Here is a 27,923-nt window from a genome sequence, read left to right on the forward strand (position 1 = left end):
GATGATACATTTTATTATGTATATATGCACATCTTTATCCATTCACCCATCAGGAGACACTCAACTTGTTTCATATCTTAGTTATTGTGAAAAATGCTTGAAGGAATAGAAGATTACAGATATCTCAAAGATATCTGAGCAGACAGATTTTATTTTCTTATTTTCCACACAACACCTGACATATAATAGTCTCCTATTCTTAATCTCATTCAAGCTCACAAGATTATTGGCTGTAGAGTCTGTTTTCATACTCAGGTATAACTTTATAGATGGTCAGTTATGTAAGGCTGATAAATTAGGAAACATTCCCTCTCGGCATGTTAGCTCCAACTTCAAACAAGCCCAACCTATTCACAAGCAGCATGGGTGTTAGAGGTTATTCCAGATGCTGGCCTCTTCCAAAGTCAACAGCATCCCGGCATCCCCTAATCTGAGAGCTGCACTGCTCACTGAAACTCACCTGGTTTGGACGGGGCCCTATTCTCGGACTCTAGTGCCTTGTTCTGTAGCAGAGCTCCCACAGCACTGGTTACCGTTGGCTCTTTGGGGGAACTCGTCTTAGGTCTACCCTACAGAGAGAGAGAGAGAGAGAGAGAGAGAGAGAGAGACAGAGACAGAGACAGAGACAGAGAGAGACAGAGAGAGAGACAGAGAGAAGAGGAGGATATAAATGCTTGGAGCACCCCTGAGCACAGAGCCTGGCAGCAGTTAACAGTGTTTCCACTGAATGGTAGCAGGCTGAAATTGTCCCCCAGCCCGCTGGGGACCAGGGGAAGGGGACAAGCATGCTTTGTATCTAAGGGAGCCTAGTTCCTGTGGTCTCTGCCATGTCTAAGTTTTGGAGCTTTTGTACCATATTCAGGCCCTTCTGGGAGGGGTGCTGTACTCATCCCCATAAACTGAGTTTTATAGAGACATAAGAAACCACTTCATGGATGGGTAGTTGTGGAATGTTTGGGGTTTTCATGACACTTGAAGATGCTTTTGTCTTCAAATATGCAAACGGAGAAGGAAAACACACTGGCAAGGCAGCATATGTTTTAAACATGGAATCCCAACATCCCCACACCTCACCCTTTCCTGCCGAGGGGCAGTAGCAGAAGGACTCCATGAATTCAGAATCAGGACCAAAATATGCCTGAGGAGTTTATTTTCACCTGGCCACCTCGGCTTCCATAGAAACTATGTCAGAGAGCTAAGCTGCAATTCTGAGGACTTTCTTGTAACAAGCCATTACAAGATGGCTCATCCACAGCCAAACAAGGCTATTTTTTTTTCTTTTTTAAATTTTTATTAGTGATGGGGCCGGAGTGATAGCACAGCAGGTAGGGCATTTGCCTTGCATGCAGCCAACCTGGGTTCAATCCCCGGCATCCCATATGGTCCCCCAAGCAACGCCAGGAATAATTCCTGAGTGCAGAGCCAGGAACAACCCCTGAGCATCGCTGGTGTGACCCAAAAAGCAAAAATAAATAAATAAATAAAAAATTATTAGTGAAACACCATGAAGTACAGTTGTAGACTTACAAATTTTTGTGCTTGGATTTCAGTTATACAATCAATGAACAAGGCTATTTTTAGAGGCCCATCTCAGCGGTCTCTTCTGGGTAAGGGGATAGCACGTTTTTTAAAATTTATTATGTTGAAAATAGAAACACATTTCAGCTGTGCTGTTCACAGCCCTCCCCAAATGGAGGCCCTGCTCTGCCCCCCCCCAATCTTTTTGTCCCATTTTTGAACAAGCTTCACTAGGAGGCAAGGCCGCAGCCGGGTGATGCAGGCGCAACCAGAACAAGAACTGCCCTTTCACTTCCACCCGCCAGTGAATTTCCTCAGAAAGCAAGTAATTCAGAGAGCAAGCCATTTTTCTTCTGTGTCCCCAATCACCACTTAGCTCTGGAAAACAAGGCAGGGGGGAATGAGGCCAAGTCATCGGTTACACTCAAGACAGCCAGCTGGCTGACTTGAGAACTAAAAAGCGCTTCCTCTTGCTGCTTCTCTAACTCCCTCTGGCCCCAGCTCACGCCAACTAACTTCATGGAACACTTAGAACCACCACAGGAAGAAATGAAATACGCCCTCAACTGCTTTAAAAGCATAGGAAGGGTCGTCTATAGAGAACCTTTCCACGTTTAAGTTGAATTCCAGCCCCAGGTTGACAGACTCTCCCCCACTCCCACTCCCAACCCCCACTGTGCTGCCTGGCCTTGCTGACAGAAAAGGAGGGAAGGGGAAGGAAAAGGGGGGAGCCACGAAAGGAGGAAAGGCAGAAGGACCGAGCCCTGTGCGAAGCACTGAGCTCAGGATTTTGTATCTTTGATGGTTTCTCCCCAGATGCCCTCGCGTTTGGCAAGCTACGTTACCCGCCTCAAAGAAGACTTAAGCCCTTGTCTAAGTTTACATATCAACTGCAGCACTGTCCTCCCGTTATTCATCGATTTGGTCAAGCAGGCCCAGTAAAGTCTCCATTGTGAGACTTGTTGTTACTGTGTTTGGTATATTGAATACATCACGGGTAGTTTGCCAGGCTTTGCTGTGCGGGTGAGATACTCTCTGTAGCTTGCCATGCTCTCTGAGAAGGGTGGAGGAATCGAACCTGGCTCGGCTGGGCCGGCAGCACACAAGGCAAATACCCAACCACTGTGCTATCGCTCCATATCAACAAGAAGAGAAAAAAAAATACTGCATTTTACATCATTTTTCACAAAGTTTTAATTTATAATCAACCCCAGACTGGGTTGGAGAACCCAGGTTGTTTCCACATGGTGCTGCTTCCAACAATATTCCAGGTAAGGAGGTTCTATCTCCATGTGTATTTTTATCACCAGCACTCTTGCCCACCCCAACACAGCCTTCTCTTCCCCTCTTGCCTTCCTTGACAGAGATGTATGGTATGGGTAGCTCTCCACCCCCATGGCCTTTGAGCACATTATCTACAATCAGCTTGGTGGTCCTATCCATTCTTTCTCAACTCCCTCCCATTCAGACTCAGCAGCCCACAGGAACCTTGTCTTGCAGGCTCTCCCCTTCTCCACCTACTGCTGTGTCTCTGAAGCAGCTTCCTGCCAATTCGTCTCGACCACCAACCGTCAGGGTGATCTTTCCAAAAGGCTGATTCCATGCTAAGCCCACCTATACTGCTCAAGCTGTCCACACTGCCTATGGAGCAGCACACACAGTCAAGAGTAGATGACAGATAAGACAATAGGAAGGCCAGGAAAGCACAGTCTGCAGAGAGAAGAGAAATCAGGTGCAGAGTAGAAAGACGAGAAGGGGCTGGAGTGATAGCATAGGGGGTAGGATGTTTGCCTTGCACGCGGCCAAAGCGAGTTCGATTCCCAGCATCCCATATGGTCCCCCCAAGCACCGCTAGGAGTACTTCCTGAGTGCATGAGCCAGGAGGAACCTCTGTGCATCGCCGAGTGTGACCCAAAAAGAAAAAAAAAAAGACAAATAGAGATGGAAAACAGGAAGAATATACCCAGATTCTCTTGTGCCCTGGGTATAGAACAACTGTCCCCTCACTTATCTCCTCTTTGCCTCTTAACAGACTTAAGTTAGAACCCCTCCAGATAGGACTGGAAGGGTCATATATAGAAAACCTTTTCAAATGTAAGTTGAATTCAAGCCCAAATTTGACAGATTCTTCCCTGCCTCATTCCCAATCACTCTCCCCCAGACACTTGAAGTTCCAGCCCTGGGTTTGGGTTCCTTAGCCGGACATTTTGTGCCTGAGCTAGTGAATTCATTTGATTATTTGGGGCAAACGTTTGTTCAGGAATCACTGTACAGATGTCGTCAACTACCCTGACTTCATACTGTGCCACTTCCTCCTCTCAATCAGCACCTAGCCCAGTTATGATAGAGATCTTTTTTTTTTTTTTTTTTTTTTTTTTTTTTTTGAATTATTTTATTTTATTTTTTTTTTTTCCCTTTATTTTATTTTATTTTTTTTAAAGTTGTAGATTTACAATTTTTTGTGCTTTGGTTTCAATTATACAATGATCAGATACCCATCCCTCCACCAGTGCCCATTTTCCACCACCATGGATAATATCACTCCCACCCCCATCCCCCCATCCCCCCGTCTCTGTGGCAGGGCAATCCCCTGTGTTCTCTCTCTCCTTTTGGGTGTTGTGGTCTGCAAAAGAGGCATTGAGTGGCAAACATGTTCAGTCCATAGTCTACTTTCGACATGCATCTCCCCTCCTGGGAGGATCCTCCAAACATCCTTTATTTGGTGCTCCCTTCTCTATCTGAATAGCCCTTTCCTCTAGGATACCCGGCTGGCCTCTAAGTTATGGAGTAATCCTCCTGGTGCTGATCTCAGCTATTCTTGGGTATTAATCTCCTACTTTGTTACTTTATATCCCCCAGATGAATGCAATCTTTCTATGTCTATCCCTCTCTTTCTGACTCATTTCGCTTAGCATGATATTTTCCATATTGTACCACTTGTATGTAAATTTCATGACTTCATCTTTTCTAACAGCTACATAGTACTCCATTGTGTAGATGTACCAAAGTTTCTTTAACCAGTCATCTGTTCTTGGGCATTCAGGTTTCTTCCAGTTTCTGGCAATTGTAAAGAGGGCTGCAATGCACAAACAAGTGCAGATGTCACTTCGACTATACATTTTTGCCTCTCTGGGATATATTCCCAGGAGTGGTATTGCTGGGTCAAATGGGAGCTCAATTTCTAATTTTTTGAGAATCGTCCATACTGTTTTCCAGAAGGGCTGCCCAAAAGTCCATGGCTTTCCTATACGCAAACAGTGAGAGAGAAGAAAGCAACATGAAAAAAACAATCCCATTCACAATTGTGCCCCAGAAAATCAAGTACCTAGGAATCAGCTTAACTAAGGAAGTAAAGGACCTGTACAAAGAAAACTACAAAACGCTACTTCAGGAAATAAAAGAGGACATGAGGAAATGGAAAGATATCCCCTGCTCATGGGTCGGGAGACTTAACATTGTCAAAATGGCAATACTACCGAAAGCATTGTATAAATTCAATGCAATCCCTATAAGGATACCCATGACATTCTTCAAAGAAATGGAGCAAACACTCTTGAAATTTATATGGAACAATAAGCCCCCACGAATAGCTAAAGCAATTCTTGGGAAAAAGAAAATGGGAGGAATCAACCTCCCGAACTTCAAACTGTACTACAAAGCAGTAATAATTAAAACAGCATGGTACTGGAACAAAGGCAGAACTGCAGACCAATGGAACAGGGTTGAATACACTGACATCTCTCCTCAATCATATGCTCATCTAATCTTTGATAAAGGTGCAAGTAATGTGAAGTGGAGTAAGGAAAGCCTCTTTAATAAATTGTGTTGGCATCACTGGACGGCTACATGCAAAAAAATAGGCTCAGAACTCTGTCTAACACCATGTACAAAAGTAAGATCAAAATGGATTAAAGACCTCAACATCAGACCAGAAACCATAAGGTACATTGAAGATAAAGTTGGCAAAACCCTCCATGACATTGAAGCTAATGGTATCTTCAAAGATGCCACGCCACTGGCCAAGCAAGTGAAAACAGAGATAGACAAATGGGACTATCTTAAACTAAGAAGCTTCTGCACCTCCAAAGAAACAGTGACCAAAATACAAAGACAGTCTACAGAATGGGAAAGGATATTCACCGAATACACATCTGACAAGGGGTTGATATCCAGGATATACAAAATACTGGTTAAACTCCACAAGAAGAAAACATCCAACCCCATCCAAAAATGGGGCAATGAAATGAACAGAAACTTTCTCAAAGAAGAAATCCGAATGGCAAAAAAGCACATGAGAAAATGCTCTACATCATTAATCATCAGGGAGATGCAGATCAAAACCACAATGAGATACCATCTCACACCTCAGAGACTGGCCCACATTCAAAAGAACAAAAGCAACCGATGCTGGCGGGGTTGTGGCGAGAAAGGGACACTCCTTCACTGTTGGTGGGAATGCCGACTGGTTCAGCCCTTCTGGAAAACAGTATGGACGATTCTCAAAGATAGAGATCTTTTATCCGGGTGGAGGAGGGGGAGGGAGGGAGGGGACGTTGAGCTACCGTAGTGGTGCTCAAGGCTTATTCCTGGCTCTGCACTCAGGGATGACTCTTGGTGGTGGACTCGAGCACCATATGAAGTGCTGGGGATTAGACCCCAGTGGATTGTCTGCACACAAGTCAAGCCCCTTGATTTTTCTTCTCTGTTGCTCGGGGGAGGGGAAAAGAGAGAGTGTGTGTGTGTGTGTGAGAGAGAGAGAGAGAGAGAGACAGAGACAGAGACAGAGACAGAGACAGAGAGAAAGATAGAGAGACAGAGAGATGTGGGGAAGTGCTACAAACACTGTTACTGAGGAGATTTCACCCCATGACTTTCTTGATAATGTGGAACTCATCCTAAACGTGTTACATGCTCTTTAGTGTTTAGGCTAATACAGTCTTTTCTTGGCGTTTAAGCCATGTTTATGAAGTAAACAGTTTTTATGCTAGATTCTAAGGCATGATCCTAGAACCTTTGATGTGTAAGGAATTCCTTGTTGGATCTAATTCCATTTGTATTTATAAATTTATTTTTCCTTGGTCAGGTTGTCATGCTACTCATTTGTACCTATTTGTGATAGCTGCTTTCAGTCATCCTCTTGATTTGCTGATTTTATGATTTTTAATAAAATGTTGAAGACCTTCTCCAAAGCAAAGCACAGGAATTTCAGGACCTCTTCCTTGATACCACTTCCCCTCCCCCACAAGCTGGCCACTTCCAGTTCACAATGCTTTTCTGGGTGGCTTAATCCTACCCATTCATCCATGCTGTTAATCACCATTGGGTAAACGCTAATTTTACCACAGTATTAGTTTTTAGAATTTTTACCATAATAGTATAGTTTGCAGAACTATTCTATTTCTTTTTTTAATTTAAATTATTATTTTTTTATTGAATCACCATGAGATACAGTTACAAGCTTTCATGTTTGAGTTTCAATCATACAATGATCAAACACCCATCCCTCCACCAGTGCACATTCTCCACAACTAATGTCCCCAGTATATCCCACCTTTCCAAACCTTCCCCTGCTTTCATGGAAGACAATTTCCCCCATATTCTGTCTCTACTTTGGGGCATTATGGCTTGCAGTACAGATAGTGAGAAATTATCATGTTTGGTCCTTTATCTACTTTCAGCACACATCTCCCATCTCGAAAAATTCCTCCAACCATCATTGTCTTAGTGATCCCTTCTCTATTCCAGCTGCCTTCTCTCTCAGCTCATGAGACAAGCTTCCATCTATGGGACAATATTCCTGGCCTTTGTGTCTACTGTCCTTGGGAGTCAGGCTCATATTATGTTATTTTATATTCCACAAATGAGTGCAGTCATTCTATGTTTGTCCCTCTCTTTCTGACTCATTTCACTTAGCATGATACTAAGTATATACTATTACTATACTATTTCTATAGTACTACAGAAATATGACATATATTTTGGTCTTCCTCCTAAGAAGCTTCAGACACTAGAAAATTTTTTGTACAGCACCTAATATAGGTTTTTTTTTTTTTTTTGCTGAAAATCATTACTTAAAAGAAGCCAATTCCCATAAGGATGAGGAAGCACTGGAAGTTTCATCAGTCTGGAAAATTTCACTGGATACTCCCAGGCATGCAAAAAAGTACAAGCAGCAATACCTGGGTGAAGAGATGTACCTGTGTTTTGGATGTCAATTTGGCTGCGGTCTGGGCTGGATCAAAGACTCGGCGTAAAGACTGATCCTTGCAGAAACTGATATGTCGACTGGCTGCAGTTTCATTGAACCTCCTCATACAATATGGGCATTGAATGTAATCTGAATGCAACAAGAGAAAGCAATAAACAGTTGGAAAACAATGCTGGAATAGAGTACATGAAATAAAATAAATAGGATATAAACTTGGCGCCATCATGAAAAAACATGATCCCAAATTCTGATCAGAGGCAGATTCATCTAGAGGGGAAAGTCATCATAAAGCCCCAAATAAAGGCTATGACTCAGAGGGTGAAGGTAGATTTCATTATTGAATACATATTTATATAAAGAATATAGCTTGGCATCATAGAACATTAGTGTTCATGATACTGAAGACTACAGAAGACTCAAATGCTGGATTATGGTACTGAAAGGGTTAGAAAGCAGTGAGGAGATTATGAAGCGAGAAAGGAAATTTCAAAATAGGGGCTTGACTATAGGCTCTGAAGCCAATTGTACTGGCAGAAATACAGTTGCAGCTAGATTGTTTGTACTGAACACCATAACAAATAGTTACACCTCACTGAATGGCATAAGTTCTTGGTAACTGTTACTTTAAAAAATGATGTCAAATGAAAGCTGGTCCTCAAATAGCATCATTTCTTTCAACAGAGGTCAATTCAGGATTGTCACCAATATGGTGCCCAAATAGTTTCATTCTTGTATTTTAGGCAGAAGGTAGTAAAAGGATCAAGGTTTGGGTGGGGTAGGAGGTAACATTCTAACAATATAAAAAGAGAAAAGGGGAAGGAAGTAAGAGAGAGAAGCTTCCACTTCCAGGGCATGAAGTCACTTCCGGCTCCATGGAGGATGCATTTGATACAGTCTGGTTCTCACTTGCAGTTATTGGACAATGAAAGTAGAAAGTGAGAAAGATCCAAGATCCAAGATCTGTGAATTCTGGAGATGCTTACAGCAAAGCGAGACCTCCTCAAGCTGACAGGAATGTGGAGTTGTGTTTTTGTGCTGTGAAATTTCATGCCAGGTATTCTTTACAGCCTTAAAGGCATCTAAATTAAATGCTGAGGTCCATTTGGATATTTATTTGCTCTCTTTTAGAGTTCAGAACTGTGGTGTTGGAGGGCTTAAATGGTTCCAGGACGAAATACAACAATCTTCACACACTTTCCTCTTATGGTGGTGCACAGTGGTGGGATTGGTGTTTAAATATTAAATGTAATGAATTATTGTGAACAACTTTATAAAAATAAAATTAAATAAAAAAAAGAACTTTGGTGTTGATGTGGGGGGTGGGGGTGGAAGCATATCCAGTGATGTCCAGGGGCTCCTCCTGGCTCTTTTGCTCAGGAGTCACTTTGGGTAATGCTTAGGGGATCATATGTCAGGGATTGAACTAGGGTCAGTCTCATGCAAGGCAAGCACCTTCACCCCTATACTATCTTTCTGACCTGTTTAGATATCGATCACAGCATCACTGCTTGTACAAAACAAACAGCTGGCGAGTAGCAGATGTGTCTGTCCTGTCATCCTCTGCCAGAGACACTTCACTTGTATCACTTGTCCTGTTGTTCATCCTGGCACCAGTAACACCTCCATTCATCCTTTTGTGTGCTAGTGTAGCCCAATGGTGTCTGCTCACTCCAGGAACATGAAGAGCATCTGTTATTGTTACTGTTTTTGGCATATCAAATACGCCACAGGTAGCTTGCCAGCTCTGCCATGTGGTGAGATGCCCTCAGTAGCTTGCCAAGCTCTCTGTTGGGGATTGCTCCAGGAAATACTGCATCACTCTCTTCCAGGAGCTTTGTTTTATAGTCTCTGGATCTTGACCATTGATGAGATTACATGGCACTGGGGGTGTAGCTGCCAAGCTACTGGAAAACTGGGGACCTGGGTGGAGGAGGCCCAGTCCTAATCCAAGCAGGTTTAGAGATCTAAGCCACGGGTCCCGCATACCTGGGTTCCTGTCCTTCATGCGTGAGGCTTATCCGAGCTTATGTAGAGTGGGCTTGAGCATGGCTGTCTGGGTTCTGGAGGTTTTTGGCTTCTGGGGCTCTGCTTGGGTTGGGGAGGGAAACTCAACCCGCCCCCTTCTGAGGTGCCCCGGTGAAGACAGCCTGCTGCGGGGGAAGGAGATTCTGCCGCCAGGGACACATCACCTGATTTCAAAAGCTGTAGCTAGATGCTCACCATTCTGCTTAAGGGATGCAAATGGAGATGAGCAATAACTTGCCCCCACAGACAGCACCCACTTTACAATATGCCTGGCAATTTCGGGCTAGTGCCGAGTCATAAAATCCTCCATGGGTGCATGAATCACATTAACTCGTCCATTTAAGATTGTGATATCTTCCTCCCTCAATAAGGATATTTATGGCAGCAATGTCATTGTGTGTTGGAGTACACGGAGCTTAGGTATATCAGATTGTACCCATCACAGTGCTCCCGAGTCACTCCCATTACTTTGTCAGTCTGTAACCACTTCTATGCTCTCTTCCCCAACCAATTTGTCCAAAGCCAATTAATTCCTAAGTTATAAAGCATAATGTTAATTAATTGTCTTCCTGTATCTATACAAAAGGACATTGCTTTAAAGTAAACTGCTCAAAAGACATAAGGAGAGGAGAAAGGCAATATTAACTTACAGTACAGCTTCAGTGTCTAAGAAGGATGAGACCTTACAAATTGGTTGGGGAAGAGAGCATAGAAGTGGTTACAGACTGACAAAGTAATGGGAGTGACTCGGGAGCACTGTGATGGGTACAATCTGATATACCTAAGCTCCGTGTACTCCAACAATTGTGTTTTGGGTTTTTTTGTTGTTGTTGTTGTTATTGTTCTATTCAGTTGGGTAGGATTGGGTTTGGGAGGGGGGGACCGCACCTAGCAATTTTGGAGGCTATCTGACTCATAGGTCATATTCAGAGGTTCTTGGGGGACCATGTGCCAGAGATGACACCCGGCCTCCAGCATGTAAAGAATACACACTAGTCCTTTGCTAATGCGGATCCAGGAGGTCATTGTTGTAAGCAGTCTGGGTTATTTTTTTAAATTTTTGAACAAAATAAGAACTGGAATATATAAGAAATTAGAATGAAGAAAGGTTTAGAGGTTATTGTGACCCTTAGCAATAACAATAAGGCCACTCTTTTATTCATCCCCTAGAAAGCAGAATTTAAACATTGTCAACACTTGATGATCCCCCAGCTTTGTGCCAGGCACTATTTTAGATAATGCCTCCGCAGTCAAGAACTGAGTATTCTAATATAGAAACAAAAGTTTCCCATGGTGATGAATTCCTTGGAAAAAAAAATGTAGGACAGTGTTGGGAAACAATGAAGGCTCTACAGCCTGCCTGACTGGTTTTGAGCCCAAGCTCTATGTGTGTGAACTTGGGCAAGTTTCTCAACCTCTGTAAGCTTCAGTTTCCAGAGTACCCACATATCACCCATTTCATCGGGCTGTTGTGAAAGTTTACTAGAGATAATCCACATGAGGGTTTGGCCCGTGGGGAGGGTAGGATGTACTATCATTCTAAGGAAACAGGCCAGGCAAGGTTGTATTTTTCTAGTGACCAAAAAGGAATGGAGAATTGCTTAGAAAGGTAAACTCAAATGTGCCATTGTGGCATAGAACTCTTTAGAAAACCAGCCAGGACTTGGCCCTGGGTTTGGAGGACTGTTCTTCAGCTGAAAAATCAAGTCTTACCTTCAAAGTGTTCCCTAAATCTACTCTGATCAGGAAACACAATGCTTACATGCAATGAATGCGCTGCGTCCATCATCCTACGTGTTCCTGCATTCATTGCCACACATCATTGTGTTGGTCCCTAAGGGTCATAATAAGGACAACGAAGTGTAGAAGGATGTCTCTGCCGATAAAACTGCAGAGATGAGGAGAGGACTAGGCAAGGGGGTAGACAGACAACTGTGCACCACTCTGGTGGGGCAGACCATGCAGAGGGGAGATGCATGAGGCCCAGACTTCCTGGGAGAGAGTAGGGAACTGCAGCTACTCTGAGAACGTCACAGATTTTATTTTTAAATTTTTTAATATTAATCCAAAACCAGGGTGAATGCATGCTCTATCCCCCTCTTAATCTAAGTCACCTCTTCCATTTCCAAAATTGACATCAAAGAGCATTTGTCACTGCTGGTTTTGATAATGACCTTAGACTATGGAGGAGGTAACCAGGATTCCTAAAACATTAAAGTAGAAAATATGCGTCACTTTCAAACACAAGCACTTTTTTGAGTCTCCATGGGTACAAGGGCCTGTAAAATAGTGACCACAAGCTCCAATCCCCACAGAAAATCCCAGCTGTAAATATTTGATATCTCTGTCCCCGCCAACTGTCACAGCATCCTGGAAACTGGAAGAATTGGTAGACTTGAACTTAAGTCAATAAGAATTAAAATAAATATATGCATGTCACAAAAGCTGAATCATAAAGGAGGAAATTATGCTGAGGGGAGAAAAAAGGAAATTACTTGCAAACTCATGCATACCTTTGTATGTAACTCTATTTATATCTGTATAAATATCTTCTAGCATTTAAGCCTGAAAATATATGGGCTAATATAAAATCCCTGCAGAATCAACATAATTGAATAGTGATGAGAATGTGCTATTGTATATAATCATTTTATTTGGTTCATAAAGTTATAATAAGGGCCCGGAAAGAATTAAATTACAAAAGCATATTTTAACATAAAAATATAGAAGGGAAAAAAAGTTGTACATTTGACAAATGCTAATGCGTGGGATTATTTATTTTAAAGAAACAACCCCCACAGTTCAAATCTAAGATAGAAATGAAAGAAATTCATGCAGCCAGGCATTGTATATGGTTTTTTGTACTCAACCTAGTTAATGAAAGAACTAGAAAATCACCACCAGTCCTGTAGATTTTTCTACTAATGAAGATATTTATAAATGAGAATAGTAATTTCTAATAAAGATAATTTTGCTGTATGAATTTCAGTGCCAAAATATCAAAATTAGAGACATTCATGTTTTTACTGAAAATCTTTTTCTTTTTTAATGTTAAGGTTTTATTTACAGAAAAAAAATTATGGAATGTGTTTGCAAATTTGTGTGTCATCCTTACACAGGGACCCTGCTAATCTTCTCTGGATTGTTCCAATATTTTACTGAACAATTTAAGAAAACCTATTATTCAAAGCTACCTTCTCATTAGCATTCACCAAAAGAAAAGCAATTTTAAGATTATTTTCTAGCATAGATCTTCAGTTGATTTTTTAAAAAATAATTTTTATAGTATTGATTACCTTGTTCTCTTGTTTTTTTTAAAAAAATTTATTAGTGAAGCACCATGAGGTACAGATGTAGACTTACAAATTTTTGTGGTAGGGTTTCAGTTATAAAATGATCGAGTACCCATCCCTCCACCAGTGCCCATTCTCCACCACCACTGATCCCAGTATCCCTACCACCCCCAACCCCCCAATCCCACCCTGTCTCTATGACAGGGCATTCCCTTTTGTTCTCTCTCTCCTTTTGTGTGCTGTGGTTTGCAAAAGAGGAATTGAGTGGCAATCATGTTCAATCTATAGTTTGCTTTCAGCATGCATCTCCCATCTTAGGTGGCTCCTCCCGACACCCTTTATTTGGTTCTCTCTTCTCTATCTGAGCTGCCTTTTCCCCTAGTGTGTGTGGCTGGCCTCCAAGCCATGGAGTAAACCTCCTAGTACTTATCTCGGCTATTCTTGGGTGTTAGTCTCCTATTTTGTTACTTTATATTCCCCAGATGAATGCAATCTTTCAATGTCTGTGCCTCCCTTTCTGACTCATTTCACTTAGCATAATACTTTCCATGTAGTACCACTTGTAGTAAATTTCATGACTTCATCTTTTCTAACAGCTATATAGTACTCCGTTGTGTAGATATACCAAAGTTTCTGTAACCAGTCATCTGTTCTTGGGCACTCAGGTTTTTTCCAGAGTTTGGCTATTGCAAACAGTGCTGCAATGAACAAACAAGTGCAGATGTCACTTCGACTATACTTTTTTGCCTCTCTGGGATATATTCCCAGGAGTGGTATTGCTAGGTCAAATGGGAGCTCAATTTCTAATTTTTTGAGAATCGTCCATACTGTTTTCCAAAAGGGTTGGACCAGTCGGCATTCCCACCAGTAGTGAAGGAGAGTCCCTTTCTTGCCACATCCGCGCCCACCGGTTGCTTTTGTTCTTTTGGATGTGGGCCAGTCTCTGTGGTGTGAAATGATATCTCATTGTTGTTTTGATCTGCATCTCCCTGATGATTAATGATGTAGAGCATTTTCTCATGTGCCTTTATGCCTTTATGCCATTTGGATTTCTTCTTTGAGAAAGTTTCTGTTCATTTCCTCGCCCCGTTTTTTTGATGGGGTTGTGTGTTTTCTTCTTGTGGAGTTCAACCAGTACTTTGTATATCCTTTGTATATCCTTGATATCAACCCCTTGTCGGATGTCTATTGGGCGAATACCCTTCCCCATTCTGTAGATTGTCTTTGTATTTTCGTCACTGTTTCTTTTGAGGTGCAGAAGTTTCTTAGTTTAAGATAGTCCCATTTGTCTATCTCTGTTTTCACTTGCTTGGCCAATGGTGTGACATCTACGAAGATACCATTAGCTTCAATGTCATGGAGGGTTTTGCCAACTTTATCTTCAATGTACCTTATGGATTCCGGTCTGATGTTGAGGTCTTTAATCCACTTTGATCTTACTTTCGTACATGGTGTTAGGCAGAGATCTGGGCCCATTTTTTTTTTTTTTGCATGTAGCTGTCCATTTTTGCCTGCACAATTTGTTAAAGAGGTTTTCTTTGCTCCACTTCACATTTCTTGCTCCCTTATCAAAGATTAGATGATCATATGTTTGGGGGTAGATGCCAGTATATTCAACCCTGTTCCATTGGTCTGCAGCTCTGCCTTTGTTCCAGAACCATGCTGTTTTAATTATTACTGCTTTGTAGAGAGTTTAAAGTTAGGGAGGTTGATTCCTACCATTTTCTTTTTCCCAAGAATTGCGTTAGCTATTCATGGGGGCTTATTGTTCCATATGAATTTCAGAAGTGTTTGCTCCATTTCTTTGAAGAATGTCATGGGTATTGTTATAGGGATCTCATTGAATTTGTACAATGCTTTGGGAAGTATTGCCATTTTGACCATGTTAATTCTCCCAATCCATGAGCAGGGGATATCTTTCCATTTTCTCATATCCTCTTTTATTTCCTGAAGTCATGGTCCACGGTCACGGTCCTCCCGTTGTTCATCAATTTGCTCGAGCGGGCCCAGTAACGTCTCCATCATGAAACTTGTTGTTACTGTGTTTGGCATATCGAATACAGCACGGGTAGCTTACCACGCTCTGCCGTGCAGGCGAGATACTCTCGGTAGCTTGCCGGGCTCTCTGAGAGGGGCGGAGGAATCGAACTCGGGTCGGCCATGTTGGCCGCTTGTAAGGCAAACGCCCTACCGCTGTGCTATCGCTCCAGCCAATTTCCTGAAGTAGCGTTTTGTAATTTTCTTTGTACATGTCCTTTTCTTCCTTAGTTAAGCTGATTCTTAGGTAGCTGATGTTCTCTTGTTTATGTGCTTTTCCGTTTACTGTGTTTAATAATGAAGGTGACTTTTTTAATGTTTCTTTACAAAATTTCATTTCAGACTAGCCCTCTCAAGCCCATGTTCTGACTTAAACACATGTCTCTTTATGTCTCTGCTGGCTTGTTCTTTCAAGCCCCTGTTCTTCCTCCCCCCCCCCCACTCTGGAGAAGCTGTGTTTTCTCTCTCTCTTTCTCTCTCTCTCTCTCGTTCTCTCTCAAAAATTATTATAATTTATTTTAGGTACTATAAATTACAATGCTGTTTTTATTTTGGCTTTTGGAGTCACACCTGGCAATGCTCAGGGGATATTTCCAGCTCCACACTCAGGAATTACTTCCGGCAGTGCTCGGGGGACCATATGGGATGCCAGAGACTGAACTCAAGTCAGCCTTGTGCAAGACAAATGCCCACCTGATGTACTATCTATCACTCTGCCCCCTCCCTTCGGTTCTCTCTTAAGCACTTATATCTCATTTTCTATCTCCTCATGTTTTTCTAAGTAAACTTTGTTCAGTAAAAAAATACCTTGTTCTAGGAATAGGGGATGGGCTACCTCCTCCTTCTTTCTGTACTTTGGAAGCTTGGCACTAATGTCCATAACCCACCTTTGGCACATGTGAGCCCTTTCACCAGCCATGATCCAGAGACTCAGAAATAAATCTCAAAAGAAGTCTGTAAGTGACAGAACTTCCCCTATATCCTGTATAAGTCTGAGTTATCCCACAGGCAACCCAGAGGTGGGGATGGGGGTCATCGGATGGGTGAGCCCCAGCAGCCAAAAACCTCCACATTCCTCAATTTATGCCATGCTCCCAGCCAGACACCACTGCTCAGATGAGCCTCACCCAGAAATTAATTTGTTGAAAAATTCAGGTTACAGATTTTGTGATGGAAATCTCCAGCTTTCATGGGTTTGGGGTTGGGCTACCTCCCCACATCTCCCTGTCCTTCCAGAAGCCCAGCAGTCTCACCCATGCCCCAAAGCCACCAGTCAGTTAAGAACTTAGCTACAACTGCATCACTGTTAGAAATTTTGGATGCCCTCAAGTGCATGGCTGCAATTTCAGCCTCGTGACATTTCAAACTCTAAAACACTGATAAACCAGGTGTAGTACACCAGATTGGATGGAGTGCAATGTAGAAGAGGCAGCCAATTTTGATTAAGAAGATGTAAACACTGAAGGCTTAAAACTGTAACATTTTATCATTGCAGCACTCTTTACAATAGCCAGAACCTGGAAGAAACCTGAATGCCCAAGAACAGATGACTGGTTAAAAAAACTTTGGTACATCTACACAATGGAGTACTATGTAGCTGTTAGAAAAGATGAAGTCATGAAATTTATATACAAGTGGTACAACATGGAAAGTATCATGCTAAGCGAAATGAGTCAGAAAGAGAGGGATAGACATAGAAAGATTGCATTCATCTGGGGGATATAAAGAAACAAAATATGAGATTAATACCCAAGAATAGCTGAGATCAACACCAGGAGGATTACTCCATAGCTTAGAGGCCAGCCAGGCATTCTAGGGGAAAGGACAGCTCAGTTAGAGAAGGGAGCACCAAATAAAGGGTGTTTGGAGGATCCTTCCAGGAGGGGAGATGCATGTTGAAAGTTGACTATGGACTGAACATGTTTGCCACTCAAAGCCTCTTTTGCAGACCACAACACTCAAAAGGAGAGAGAAAACACAAGGGATTGCCCTGACACAGAGGCAGGGTGAGATGGGAGGGATGGGGGTGGGAGGGATATTACCCATGGTGGTGGAAAATGGGCACTGGTGGAGGGATGGGTATTTGATCATTGTATAATCGAAACCCAAGCACAAAAAATTGTAAATCTACAACTGTACCCCATGGTGTTTCACTAAAAATAAAAAATAAATAAATAAAAAAACTGTAACATTTTAGTAATCTCTTACACACAGCCTTAACGGCTCCATGGTGAAATACAACAATCTTCACTAACTTTCTTCTAAGAAACCATTCTTTGATCATCTTTTTAGCAAATTATTTGTAAAAAGCAAGGTAACATAAACTATTTAGGGTCTGCAATGGGAGCAGGCTCAAGAGTGGTTGGGAAAATTGGAAAAAGTGGTGGGAAGGTGGTGGGATTGGTTTTGCAACTAAACTAATGACTTAAAAAAGTTATCTTTTTAGAAGACAACTACCTTGCTTCTGTAAAAATCAAAGTCGTCTCACTTAAATTTAGTTTCCAAAGCAACTTATAAAGCTACTACTGAGATTAACAGGTGGGAGTTTATTGTTTTATTTTTCTTACTATGATTTTTTATGTAATTTTAATGAATTTTTTTTCTTCTTAAATTGTAGTGAATAGACATGGTTATAATAGTGTGAATATTTATGTTTTTAGTGTAAAAATATACTGCCCTAGGATAACATTGGCTCTGCACATTCACCCACAACCAAAGTTCCAAAGACTTTACACCATTGTCCTTTTGTCACTTGTAGTCCACTTTTTCTTTTCTTGAACGCTGAAACTCCACCAATTCTTGGTAACTTCAAACTGCAGACAAAGTCCTGGGGTTTGTTGTCATTAGGTACTGTATATTGCATTGCTTTATTTCTTTATACATGAGTGATATCACATGATATTGTTGTCTCCTTGACTTATTTTACTCAACATGATATCCTCTAGTTTCATCCATATTGTAGAAAAAGGAAACATTCCATCTTCTCTTGTGTATGTGTGTGTGTGACTCCTGGCAGAACTTAGAGTATACTCAGAGTCACTTTTTAGTTCTGGGGTTCTAAGGATCAAAAACTAGACTTGTACATGCAAAGCATATATAAGATACCACTGGTATATAGCCTCTCAGCTTTCCTTGTAGCTGTGCTGAATTCCATTGAATACATATTACAAATTCTTTAATCATTCATCTGTTGTTGGATATTTGGGTTGTTCCCCTATTTTTGCGATTGTACTTAGCATTGAGGAAATTAAATACATCCTTTTAAAGCAATTGAACAAGAGCCTGAAAGAGAGTACAGCATGTAGGATGCTTATCTTGCATGTGGCTGGCTCAGGTTTGATCCCCAGCATCCCATTTGGTCCCCCAACCATTATCAAGAGTAATTCCTGGGTGCAGATCCAGGAGTAAACCCTGAGTACTGCTAGGTGTGCCCCCTCCCCCCTGCAACACACACACTCCAAAAATGAATAGCTCAATGAATTTTGACAAATATACCAATATGTGTAATAAATAACCACTACAATTAAAAATATAAAATAATTTCATTATCCCCCAAAATTCCCAGATATCCTTTTTAGGAGCGATAGCACAGAGGTAGGGCATTTGCCTTGCATGCAGCCAACATGGCCAACCCGAGTTCAATTCCTCCGCCCCTCTCGGAGAGCCCGGCAAGCTACCGAGAGTATCTCGCCCGCACGGCAGAGCCTGGCAAGCTCCCCGTGACGTATTCGATATGCCAGACACAGTAACAACAAAGTCTCCAATGGAGACGTTACTGGGCCCACTCGAGCAAATCGACGAACTACAGGAGGGCCTTTACCTTATCCTTTTTAGTCATAAGCTCCCAAATGCAGGTCGCTCTTAATCACTATGTCCCAAATTCAGGTTCAGGCTGATCTAAAAGAAACCCAATTTCAAATTGCTATACAAGATACCTATCAGTATCAGTAACATTATTCAGAGCCTAAAAGGAAAAAAAAAGGTGCCTGCCACAGAGGTAGGTAAGGCATAGGAGGAAAAATGGAGGCATCTATGGAGGGAAGCAGGCACTGATGAAGGGGTTGGTGTTGGAACATTGTATTTCTGAAACTCAATCATGAACAACTTTAAAATTCATGGTTATTGTCACTGTCATTGTCCTCCTGTTGTTCATCAATTTGCTCGAGTGGGCCCAGTAACATTGTGAAACTTGTTGTTACTGTGTTTGGCATATCGAATACATCACAGGTAGGTTGCCAGGCTTTGCCGTTCAGGCTAAATACTCTCAGTAGCTTGCCGGGCTCTCTGAGAGGGGTGGAGGAATTGAACTTGGGTCGACCAGGTGGGACTTGTGCACGGCAAACGCCCTGTCTGCTGTGCTATTTCTCCAGCCCCATAATTCATGGTGACTCAATAAAACTTTTTAAAATGTGGTTTTCTACAGCACCCAAAAGGAGAGGGAGAACAAAAGGGAATGCCCTGCCACAGAGGCAGGGTGGGATGGGGGTGGTGGGGTGTGGGAGGAATACTGGGATCCGTGGTGGTGGGAAATGGGCACTGGTGGAGGGATGGGTACTCAATCATTGTATAATTGAAACCCAAGCACAAAAATGTATAAGTCTACAACTGTACCTCATGGTATTTCACTAATAAAATTTTTTTTTAAATGTGGTTTTCTGTCTCAACTTGTTCTATAATTTCATAGAACAGCCACGCTGTTCCATCTGTAGCAGCACATTCTTCTTATTGTTAAGTTGTAAATACTCCACAATTTGTTTATCTATTGCCTGTTTTCAACTTTGTTTTGGAACTAAATCTGGCAATGCTTCTGGGCTACTCTAGGTTCTGTTCTGTGCTCAGGGGCCTCTCCTGAAGGTGACCATATGAGGTGCTTGAGGATTGAACTGGAGTTGGGGACATGCAAGGTAAACATATTAACATCTGTCTTTTGTCTTCAGCCCCTCTGGTCACTTGATGGACACCTTCAATTATTTCCAGTTAATGCTCCAAGAATAAAGTTTCTATGAACATTAACTTATGTCATTTGTCAGAACATGCTTTTTTCACATAAAGGTAAAGGTAAAGGCCCTCCCATTGATCATCGATTTGCTCGAGTGGGCCCAGTAACGTCTCCATTGGAGACTTTGTTGTTACTGTGTCTGGCATATCAAATACTCTCGGTAGTTGCCGGGCTCTCCGAGAGGGGCGGAGGAATCGAACTCGGGTCGGCCATGTTGGCTGCATGCAAGGCAAACGCCCTACCCGCTGTGCTATCGCTCCAGCCCTGCTTTTTTCACATAAATATCTAGAAATAGATTTGATATTTTATTTGTTTTGGGGGAGCACACCCAGTTGTGCTCAAGGCTTACTCTTGGCTCTGTGCTCAGGGATCATTCCTGGTGTTGCTTGGGAACCATATTGGGTCCTGGGAATCAAATCTGGGTGAGTCATATGCAATGCAAGTGTCTTGCCAAATGTACTATTGGTCCAGTCAGAATTGTTACATAAACAACTTTATGTTCAAATTCAATAATAAAGTAACAGTACAAAGTGGCTATATTTTACACTTCTATCAACATAAGACTTCTAATCTTGTCCCACATCCCAGTCAATGGCTGTATTGTCCTTCTTTAATTTTAGTCACTCATGTGGGCATCAAGTAATATTGTGATTTTCATTTGCATTCCCTTCATGAAAATGTTGAGTGTTTCTTCCTGCCATTATTGGCAATTATTATGCAATATATTTGTTCAAATGTATCTCTTGCCTTTTTCTTACTGCACTGTTTGTCTTTTTGCTGAAACTAAAGGTCCTTTACATATCACGATCACGATCACAACAATCCTGTTGTTCGTCAATTGCCTCGAGCAGGCCCCAGTAACGTCTCCTTCATCCTAGTCCTGAGATTTTTAAAAAAAGTGCCATATTCAAGGCTCTTTCAGGGTTAGGAGAATGAGACCCATCATTGTTATTGGTATTTGACATATTGGGTACGCCACAAGGAGTTTGCCAGACTCTGCCATTTGAGCAGGTTACATTCGGTAGCCTGCCAGTTTGCCCAAAGTAAGAATGAGATAATAAGATGTCACGTGGCCACAAATGCGGCCGCATTGCTTCCGGGAGCTGGGTTTTATAGTCTCTGGGTCTTGGCCGTTGATGGGATTACACTGCACCAGGGGGCCAGTAGGTGGGTGTGACCCCTGCCTATTGACGATGGAGGATCTGGGTGGAGGATGCTCAGCCCCGATCTGAGCAGGCTTGGAGATCTCAGGCCTGGGACCTGCATGCCTTTGTTCCTCTGCCGGTACCTTCATGCGTGTGGAGTGTGGTCTCAGCATGGTGGTGGCTGGTTATACATATACATATACATATGCATATGTATATACATATACACAATATGTCCTTTGCCACATATATGAATTAGATGCAATTTCTTCCAACCTGTGATTTGTCTTTTTTTTTTGTCTTTGTGTACTTTGTGGTATTTCTCAAAACTGAAATGTTTTTGTTTTGGTGAAGGCAAATCTACCAAGTTCCTCATTTTAAACTATTCAAATACAAACATATGTGTGTACCTATATATCTATATCTATAGATATAGATATATAGGTATATGTGTATGTGTGTGTGTGTATATATATATATATATATATATATATATATATATATATATATGTCACACCCAGCACTGCTCAGGATGTACTCCTGGCTCTGCACTTAGGTATCACTTCTGGCTCTGTGCTGGACTTGGGGGACCATATGGGACACCATGAATTGAACCTGGGTTGGCTGCATGAAAGGCAAGCACATTATCCACTGTATGGCTGCTCAACCCCAAACTGTTAATTTATTTTGTGTCCTAAAAATCTTTCTTTACCCCTAGATCAAAGATTGTACTTTTTTAATGTAAGAATACTGCTATTTATTCAGTCACTGATAAAGCTGACTGAAGCAGGCATATATTTCACTTTTTAAAAAAAAAAGTTTTACAGTTTTGATACATATGTTAGGTCATTAATTCACTGTAACTGTCACTGTCCTCCCATTGTTCATCGATTTGCTCGAGTGGGCCCAGTAACGTCTCCATTGTGACAATTGTTACTGTGTTTGGCATATCGAATACGTCATGGGTAATTTGCCAGGCTTTGCTGTGCGGGCAAGATACTCTCGGTAGCTTGCTGGGCTCTGCAAGAGGGGCAGAGGAATCGAACTAAGGTCAACCATGTTGTCTGCATGCAAGGCAAATGCCCTACCCACTGTGTTATCGCTCCAGCCCGGTCATTAATTCATTAACACTAATTTTTGTATCTGTTATGAATCAAGGCTCATTTCCCCATACTGTTATTTAGCTGTCTCAGCAAGGCTATCCTTTCCATATTGACTTTTGTATTTTTTAAAACTTTTCAATTCAAAGAACAGTGATTTACAAAGTTGAGTTTTAGACATAAAATGTTGTAGCACCAATCCCATCACCAGTGTCAACTTCCCTCTACTAGTGTTCCCAAGTTCCCTCCCACCCAACCAGCTTGCCATCTTGATTGGCACATTTAAAGTTCTATGGTTGTAGTTTGGAGCTCTGTGTTTTTGGTATTGTTGACCCCATGGTTTCGATATATTGTTATATCACTTTCCCATTTACCAATGTCAAGGCCCCCAAATTCCTATTTCCCTATTACCTCCCTTTCTCATCTCTTCCTTTGTCTCACTATCCTGCTCCTCCAGGGGAATCTCATTGCCTTATTTTTGTCAAAAGTCAATAGATACAGATGAGGGTCAAGTGGGCAGAGAGACTATCTATATCTGGGGTTTCTTTTCTACTGAACTGATAACACTAATATTACATTGTCATGATTACTGTAACATTGTAGACATTCTTTTTGGGGGTGGGATCACATCTGGCTCTGCTCAGGGGTTATTCGTAGCTCTGCACTCAGGAATTACTCCCAGCAGTGTTCAGGGGGATCATATGGGATGCCAGAGATCGAATCTGGGTAGGGCACTCAGACACGTGCAAAGCAAGGACTCTACCCACTGTACTATCTTTCTGGCCCCCAAATTACAGACATTTTGATAATAAAAAATCATTGTACAACTCCTTTTCTACAGATTTGAATTTTTTTAAAGTAAAAAGTTCGGGGTGAGCGGCTGGAGAGAGAGCACAGTGGGTAGGGCATTTGCCTTGATGACGCAGGTTTAATTCCCAGCATACCTTATGGTACCCTGAGCACCACTAGGGGTAATTCCTGACTGCAGAGCCAGAAGTAACCCCTGTGCATCGCCGGGTGTAACCCAAAAAGAAAAAAAAAAGTCCCCTGAGTCCATCAGGAGAGATTCCTAAATATGCAGTCAGGAGTAAGCCCTGAGCACTGCTGGATGTGACTTCAAAACCAAAATAATAATAATAAAGATAATGAGATTGATAATAAAACCAACAAATTACTGGGGAGGATGACTCAAATGGTCTAGCTTCTCATGTTCTCTTCCATCCCAGTAGCTCCAGGGCTAGGCCAGGCCCTACTAAAAATTAAATAAATAATAAAACCAGCACATGCTGGACTATATATATATATATATATATATATATATATATATATATCCACATATATAAACATATGTATGTATATACATGTGTGTATACATAATAAATCTCACATTTATATATATATGTAAAGATGGTATATGAATTTACAAGACTATGAAATGTAGATTAAAGACATTTTGTTTTTCAAAAGAATCGAGTGAGATTTGGAACAGACAATAATAAAATTGGCAACTCACAACAGTGAGGGGAAAACACACCCCAAAATGAGAAAAGCAAAGCCATTACAGAACTCAAAGGGAAAACTTAAATATAACATTAAAAGTGACTTTCTTCCAAGTTAATCTTCCAAGTTAATCGCTAGATTTAATGCTGCTCTAATGAAAATATAAACCTAAGATTCTTTATTTTGGTCACATCTGGAAAGTATCTAAAATACATTTGGAAATCTTAGAGAGCATGATTAAAAAGAAGACAGTAAAGGTGGATTACGCTTATATGACATTACACTGTGCTATCAAGCAAAAAATGAAACCAAGAGCCAGAAATGGGATTTGATGGACTTTCAGAATGTAATGAAGAACATTAAAGAAAGACAGAGAAAGTACCTTGGACTGATCAGTCTTCCTCACAGTGGGGATATCAGTGCCTTGTAATCTTTGTTTTAAAGAATTGAAAGGTTTACGCTTTTTGTTGAAGTTTTCTACATATTTTTCCATGCCTAGCCTAGAAAAGAAGGAGTGGGGATTACAATATTTTAATGTATTCTCACAAAAGTTGCAATGCCTTGGTGTATAGTCAACTCCCAGTGTGGGGACTGACTTGTAACTTCAGAGCCAAGTTCATTCCCATCAATTCTCAAATCACAGTTGACCCAATTCATCTGGCCCTCTTCACCCGGATTACACACAGTGAGATACTGAGTTTGGGCACAGACAATGAAAGGCCTCTGCGGCAGGAGAGATTTACATATTGAACTCCACCACTTGGGCTGTGTGAACGGTTCCAAGAATGAAATAATATTGAAAATACAAAGTTTCTAGTTTAAATTGAAATACATATTTTTGATATTGAGTTAGGTACTGAGTGAAGCCAGTGAAATTTTCTTGATCATTTCTTCTGTTCTCGTTTCCTGCCTTCTCTGCTCCTAAATCCCAAAAGCAAGTCATCCAGCAGTGTAACAGGAAATTGGAGTTTCAACATTCTTAATATTCATCTTTACCATTCTCTTGAAATAACCCTTTGTGTACATCAAGGAGAAAGTTTCGTACTAGTGAAACCTCCACAGGAAATCTCTTCTTACTCCTCAGAACCTCAAAGTGGAGTCTAATTATGCTACTTTTATACTTGCAGCATATTAAATTACTTTACCCTTGACAATGAGTGGAGAGAAATTTGAGAATATCTGCAGAAAACAGCTAGAATAAATAAGTAAATAAAGACCATATAAATTCCATTTAAGAAAGATTCTTTTGACTAAACATTTCACATTCATGAAGTCCATTCAAAGGAAATCTAAACTTATAATATTACATCTAAAAACATTACAATATTGACAATAGAAAAAATGTTCTTTGTCTGTGTAGTCTTTTATGTGTTCAACCTTCCTGATAAAATGTTCAGGAAACTAACACAGATCTTTGCTTGTGTACATCCTTCTAAAGTCTATTTCATCACTATGGCATTATATCATTGTCTTTTGCCTTGCCTTTGGAACTTCAAATTACAATCGCTTACAAAGGTCTTATCCAGATGCAGCATGCTAGACTCTGAACAGGCCTGTCTCTGCTCTAAACAGAGAGACCAGATGACTTGAAAACTACTCTCTGTAGCCTAGAGATAGGCCTAAGAAGTAAAACTCAAAAGGGCCAAGATAGTGCCAAGGAGATAGTACAGAGGTTAGGGTGTATGTACATACACCAGGTTTGATTCCTGGTATCATATGGTCCTCTGAGCATTGCAGGGTGTTACCAGGGAGACTCCTGAGCACCCCTGGGGTGGCCTGGTGGGCACTAGCACTGAAAGGTCTAAGCAGCATCACATGGTCAGGCCTTAACTAGCACTCAGTCTCCGGCTGGTGCACTGCTTATCACTTGGAGTGACATCGGGGCCCCCAAGACATACTTGGCATTTAATGATCCTTCTTCAGCAGAACTTCCTATGTTTTAAACCTATTCTTAAGGGCTGCAAATCCATTCCTAAGTCATGGGAGAACCTGTGAGCTCCCCTTCTAATTTCACCAAGTTCTCACTATCTCAAATTAGAAGAACAGAGATTTTAGTTTTTAAATTCCCCCAGAGAACTAAAAATCTCCAGCGTGATTTTATAGTCATTTGCCTGAGATGTAGTTAGGCTTATCATCCAAATCCTTTAAGCTTGACATGAATCCTTGATCTAAAAAGACCCAACTAATAATTGCATTTTCATCTTAAACACAAAACAAAACAAAAACCACCCCCCTTTACCTGGAAATCCCTTTTTTGTTAATAGGACCTAATACCCCTTTTGGTTCCCTAATTAAAAAAGAAAAAAAGCTTTTGTGCACCTTTATAGCCATCCATCAGGAGACTTGACATGCAATCAACTTGAAGTTGGTTGATAATTAGATCTTACATTCATTTTGTAATGAATGTAAACCTATTCAAGTACCTAAACCCCACTGAAACTGGAGGGTTCCATCCTTCTACACGGCAAAGCAGGAAGCAAGAGGAGGTTAAAGGACTTGTCAGAATTAGTGACAAATACACGGCTAAATGCCAAGCTTCCAGATGCTCTGAATTCAATGTTCATTCCTCTCTACTAGCTAATTTCCCTGGTGCTTTGGCCTTAAAATCTGAATTTTTGAAGCTTATAGAAAAGGCAAAGGAGCCAAGATCTCTCATGAGACAATCAGCTGTGCCAAGACCCTTTCATCTGGCATCCTTGGAGTAAGAAGACAGTTTTTTAATAAGCTTCCTTTGGAATGGGACGGTATTGATCTACTTCTGGTCCTCGGACACAGCAGCCATAGGTTACATACTTCTCTTCCCTTGCTTCCCCTCCACATCTGTCTTTAATCTTTGCCACTGAGCCCTCCTCACTAACTTGACAGTTCATTTAACTCCAATGAAACACATCTACAAAATGTCTATGTTTACCAGAACATCTGCTGCAAAGCGTCTTCCACAGACTTCACAGGGAAATAATTCCTGATTGCCATCTGTATGAGATCCAAGAGCACATTATGTTAGTTTCGTGGAATTGCCTGCCTGAAAGAAATGACTAACTGCAGGAGACCTCACTAGCTTGATATGTTCACCCTCTTTTTCCCTCCCCATCAACTACTTCTTAGGAAGATCCTTTGTAAACTCACCCACGTTTTTCTAACTTTTCACTTCACACTGAATTCTATATGCTTCAGGCAAACAGAGTATAATTATTGTCTTCTTTGGAATGGGGAGGGGGCTTCTAAGTGATACTCAGAAGGACCAGGGGCCCTACCAGCCGTTCTTGGCCAAATGTGCTGGTGGGTCATTGCAAGGGCCTGCAGATATGACATTGTTTAAGCCCCTTGTCCTGACCACATCATCCTCATGGGGTCCCCTAGGGACAGACCTGGAAATGCTTGAGAGACCATGTGTATTGCCAGGAATACAACTGGGTAGGGTGCATGGTAGGCACGTGCCTTCATGCCTGTACTATCTCCCTGACCCTACTTAATAGTCTTAAACTGTCTACTAGCTTTTATTTAGATATAAGTATAAAGTTATCACCTAAAAGCAAGGTCTTAAATAATTCAGTAATAACATCTTTAAGACTTATACCTTAGGCCTTTACGTCTACATGTGAGCTAAATGATGGTATTCTGATATATTTTTTAAAAAGGACTTTAAGTTTTAATTTAGGGTCAATATTCACAATGGCTTTCCCACTCCTGATAAATTCTTTTTACTGGAGTAACTCCTACTAAATCAAAGTGATCGCTATAATGGACTGAGCAGAACTGTTGGATTTGGATCAATCCAAATCAGGTAAGATGGTGTCACTAGAAGGAAGGAACTTAGGAGGATGATGACCATCATCCTAGGGTGGTGCTCAATGTCAAAACTCTCTTTTTTTTTTAATTGAATCACCATGAGAAACACAGTTACAAAGCTGTTCATGATCGGTTTCAGTCATACAACGTTCCAACACCCATTTCTCCACCAGTATACATTTCCTGTCATCAGTGTCCCCAGCTTCCCTCCTGCCACCTACACGCCCACAGCCTGTCTCTATACTGAGAGGCTGATATGTTTGTTCCTTTATCTACTTTCAGGACACAGTTCTTAGCCAGAGTGATCAT

At 41.4% G+C, this 27,923-nt stretch overlaps 1 protein-coding gene and 1 non-coding gene across 2 annotated transcripts; both read right to left on the bottom strand.

The window, feature by feature from the left end:
• Positions 1–273: 273 nt before the first annotated feature.
• Positions 274–27,923, bottom strand: ZC2HC1B (zinc finger C2HC-type containing 1B). Its single transcript, XM_056126355.1, is given in 8 exon segments — positions 274–347; positions 461–569; positions 7,716–7,855; positions 11,465–11,489; positions 24,208–24,298; positions 24,300–24,325; positions 26,737–26,798; positions 27,836–27,923. Coding segments are annotated over 8 exon segments (615 nt in total).
• On the bottom strand, positions 12,825–12,930 carry LOC130034810 (U6 spliceosomal RNA). The gene has a single exon (XR_008794159.1). It is a non-coding gene; the product is annotated as a U6 spliceosomal RNA (small nuclear RNA).

Source organism: Sorex fumeus, unplaced genomic scaffold (genome assembly GCF_029834395.1).
Source record: "Sorex fumeus unplaced genomic scaffold, SorFum_2.1 ptg000061l, whole genome shotgun sequence".
NCBI classification, from domain to species: Eukaryota; Metazoa; Chordata; class Mammalia; order Eulipotyphla; family Soricidae; genus Sorex; species Sorex fumeus.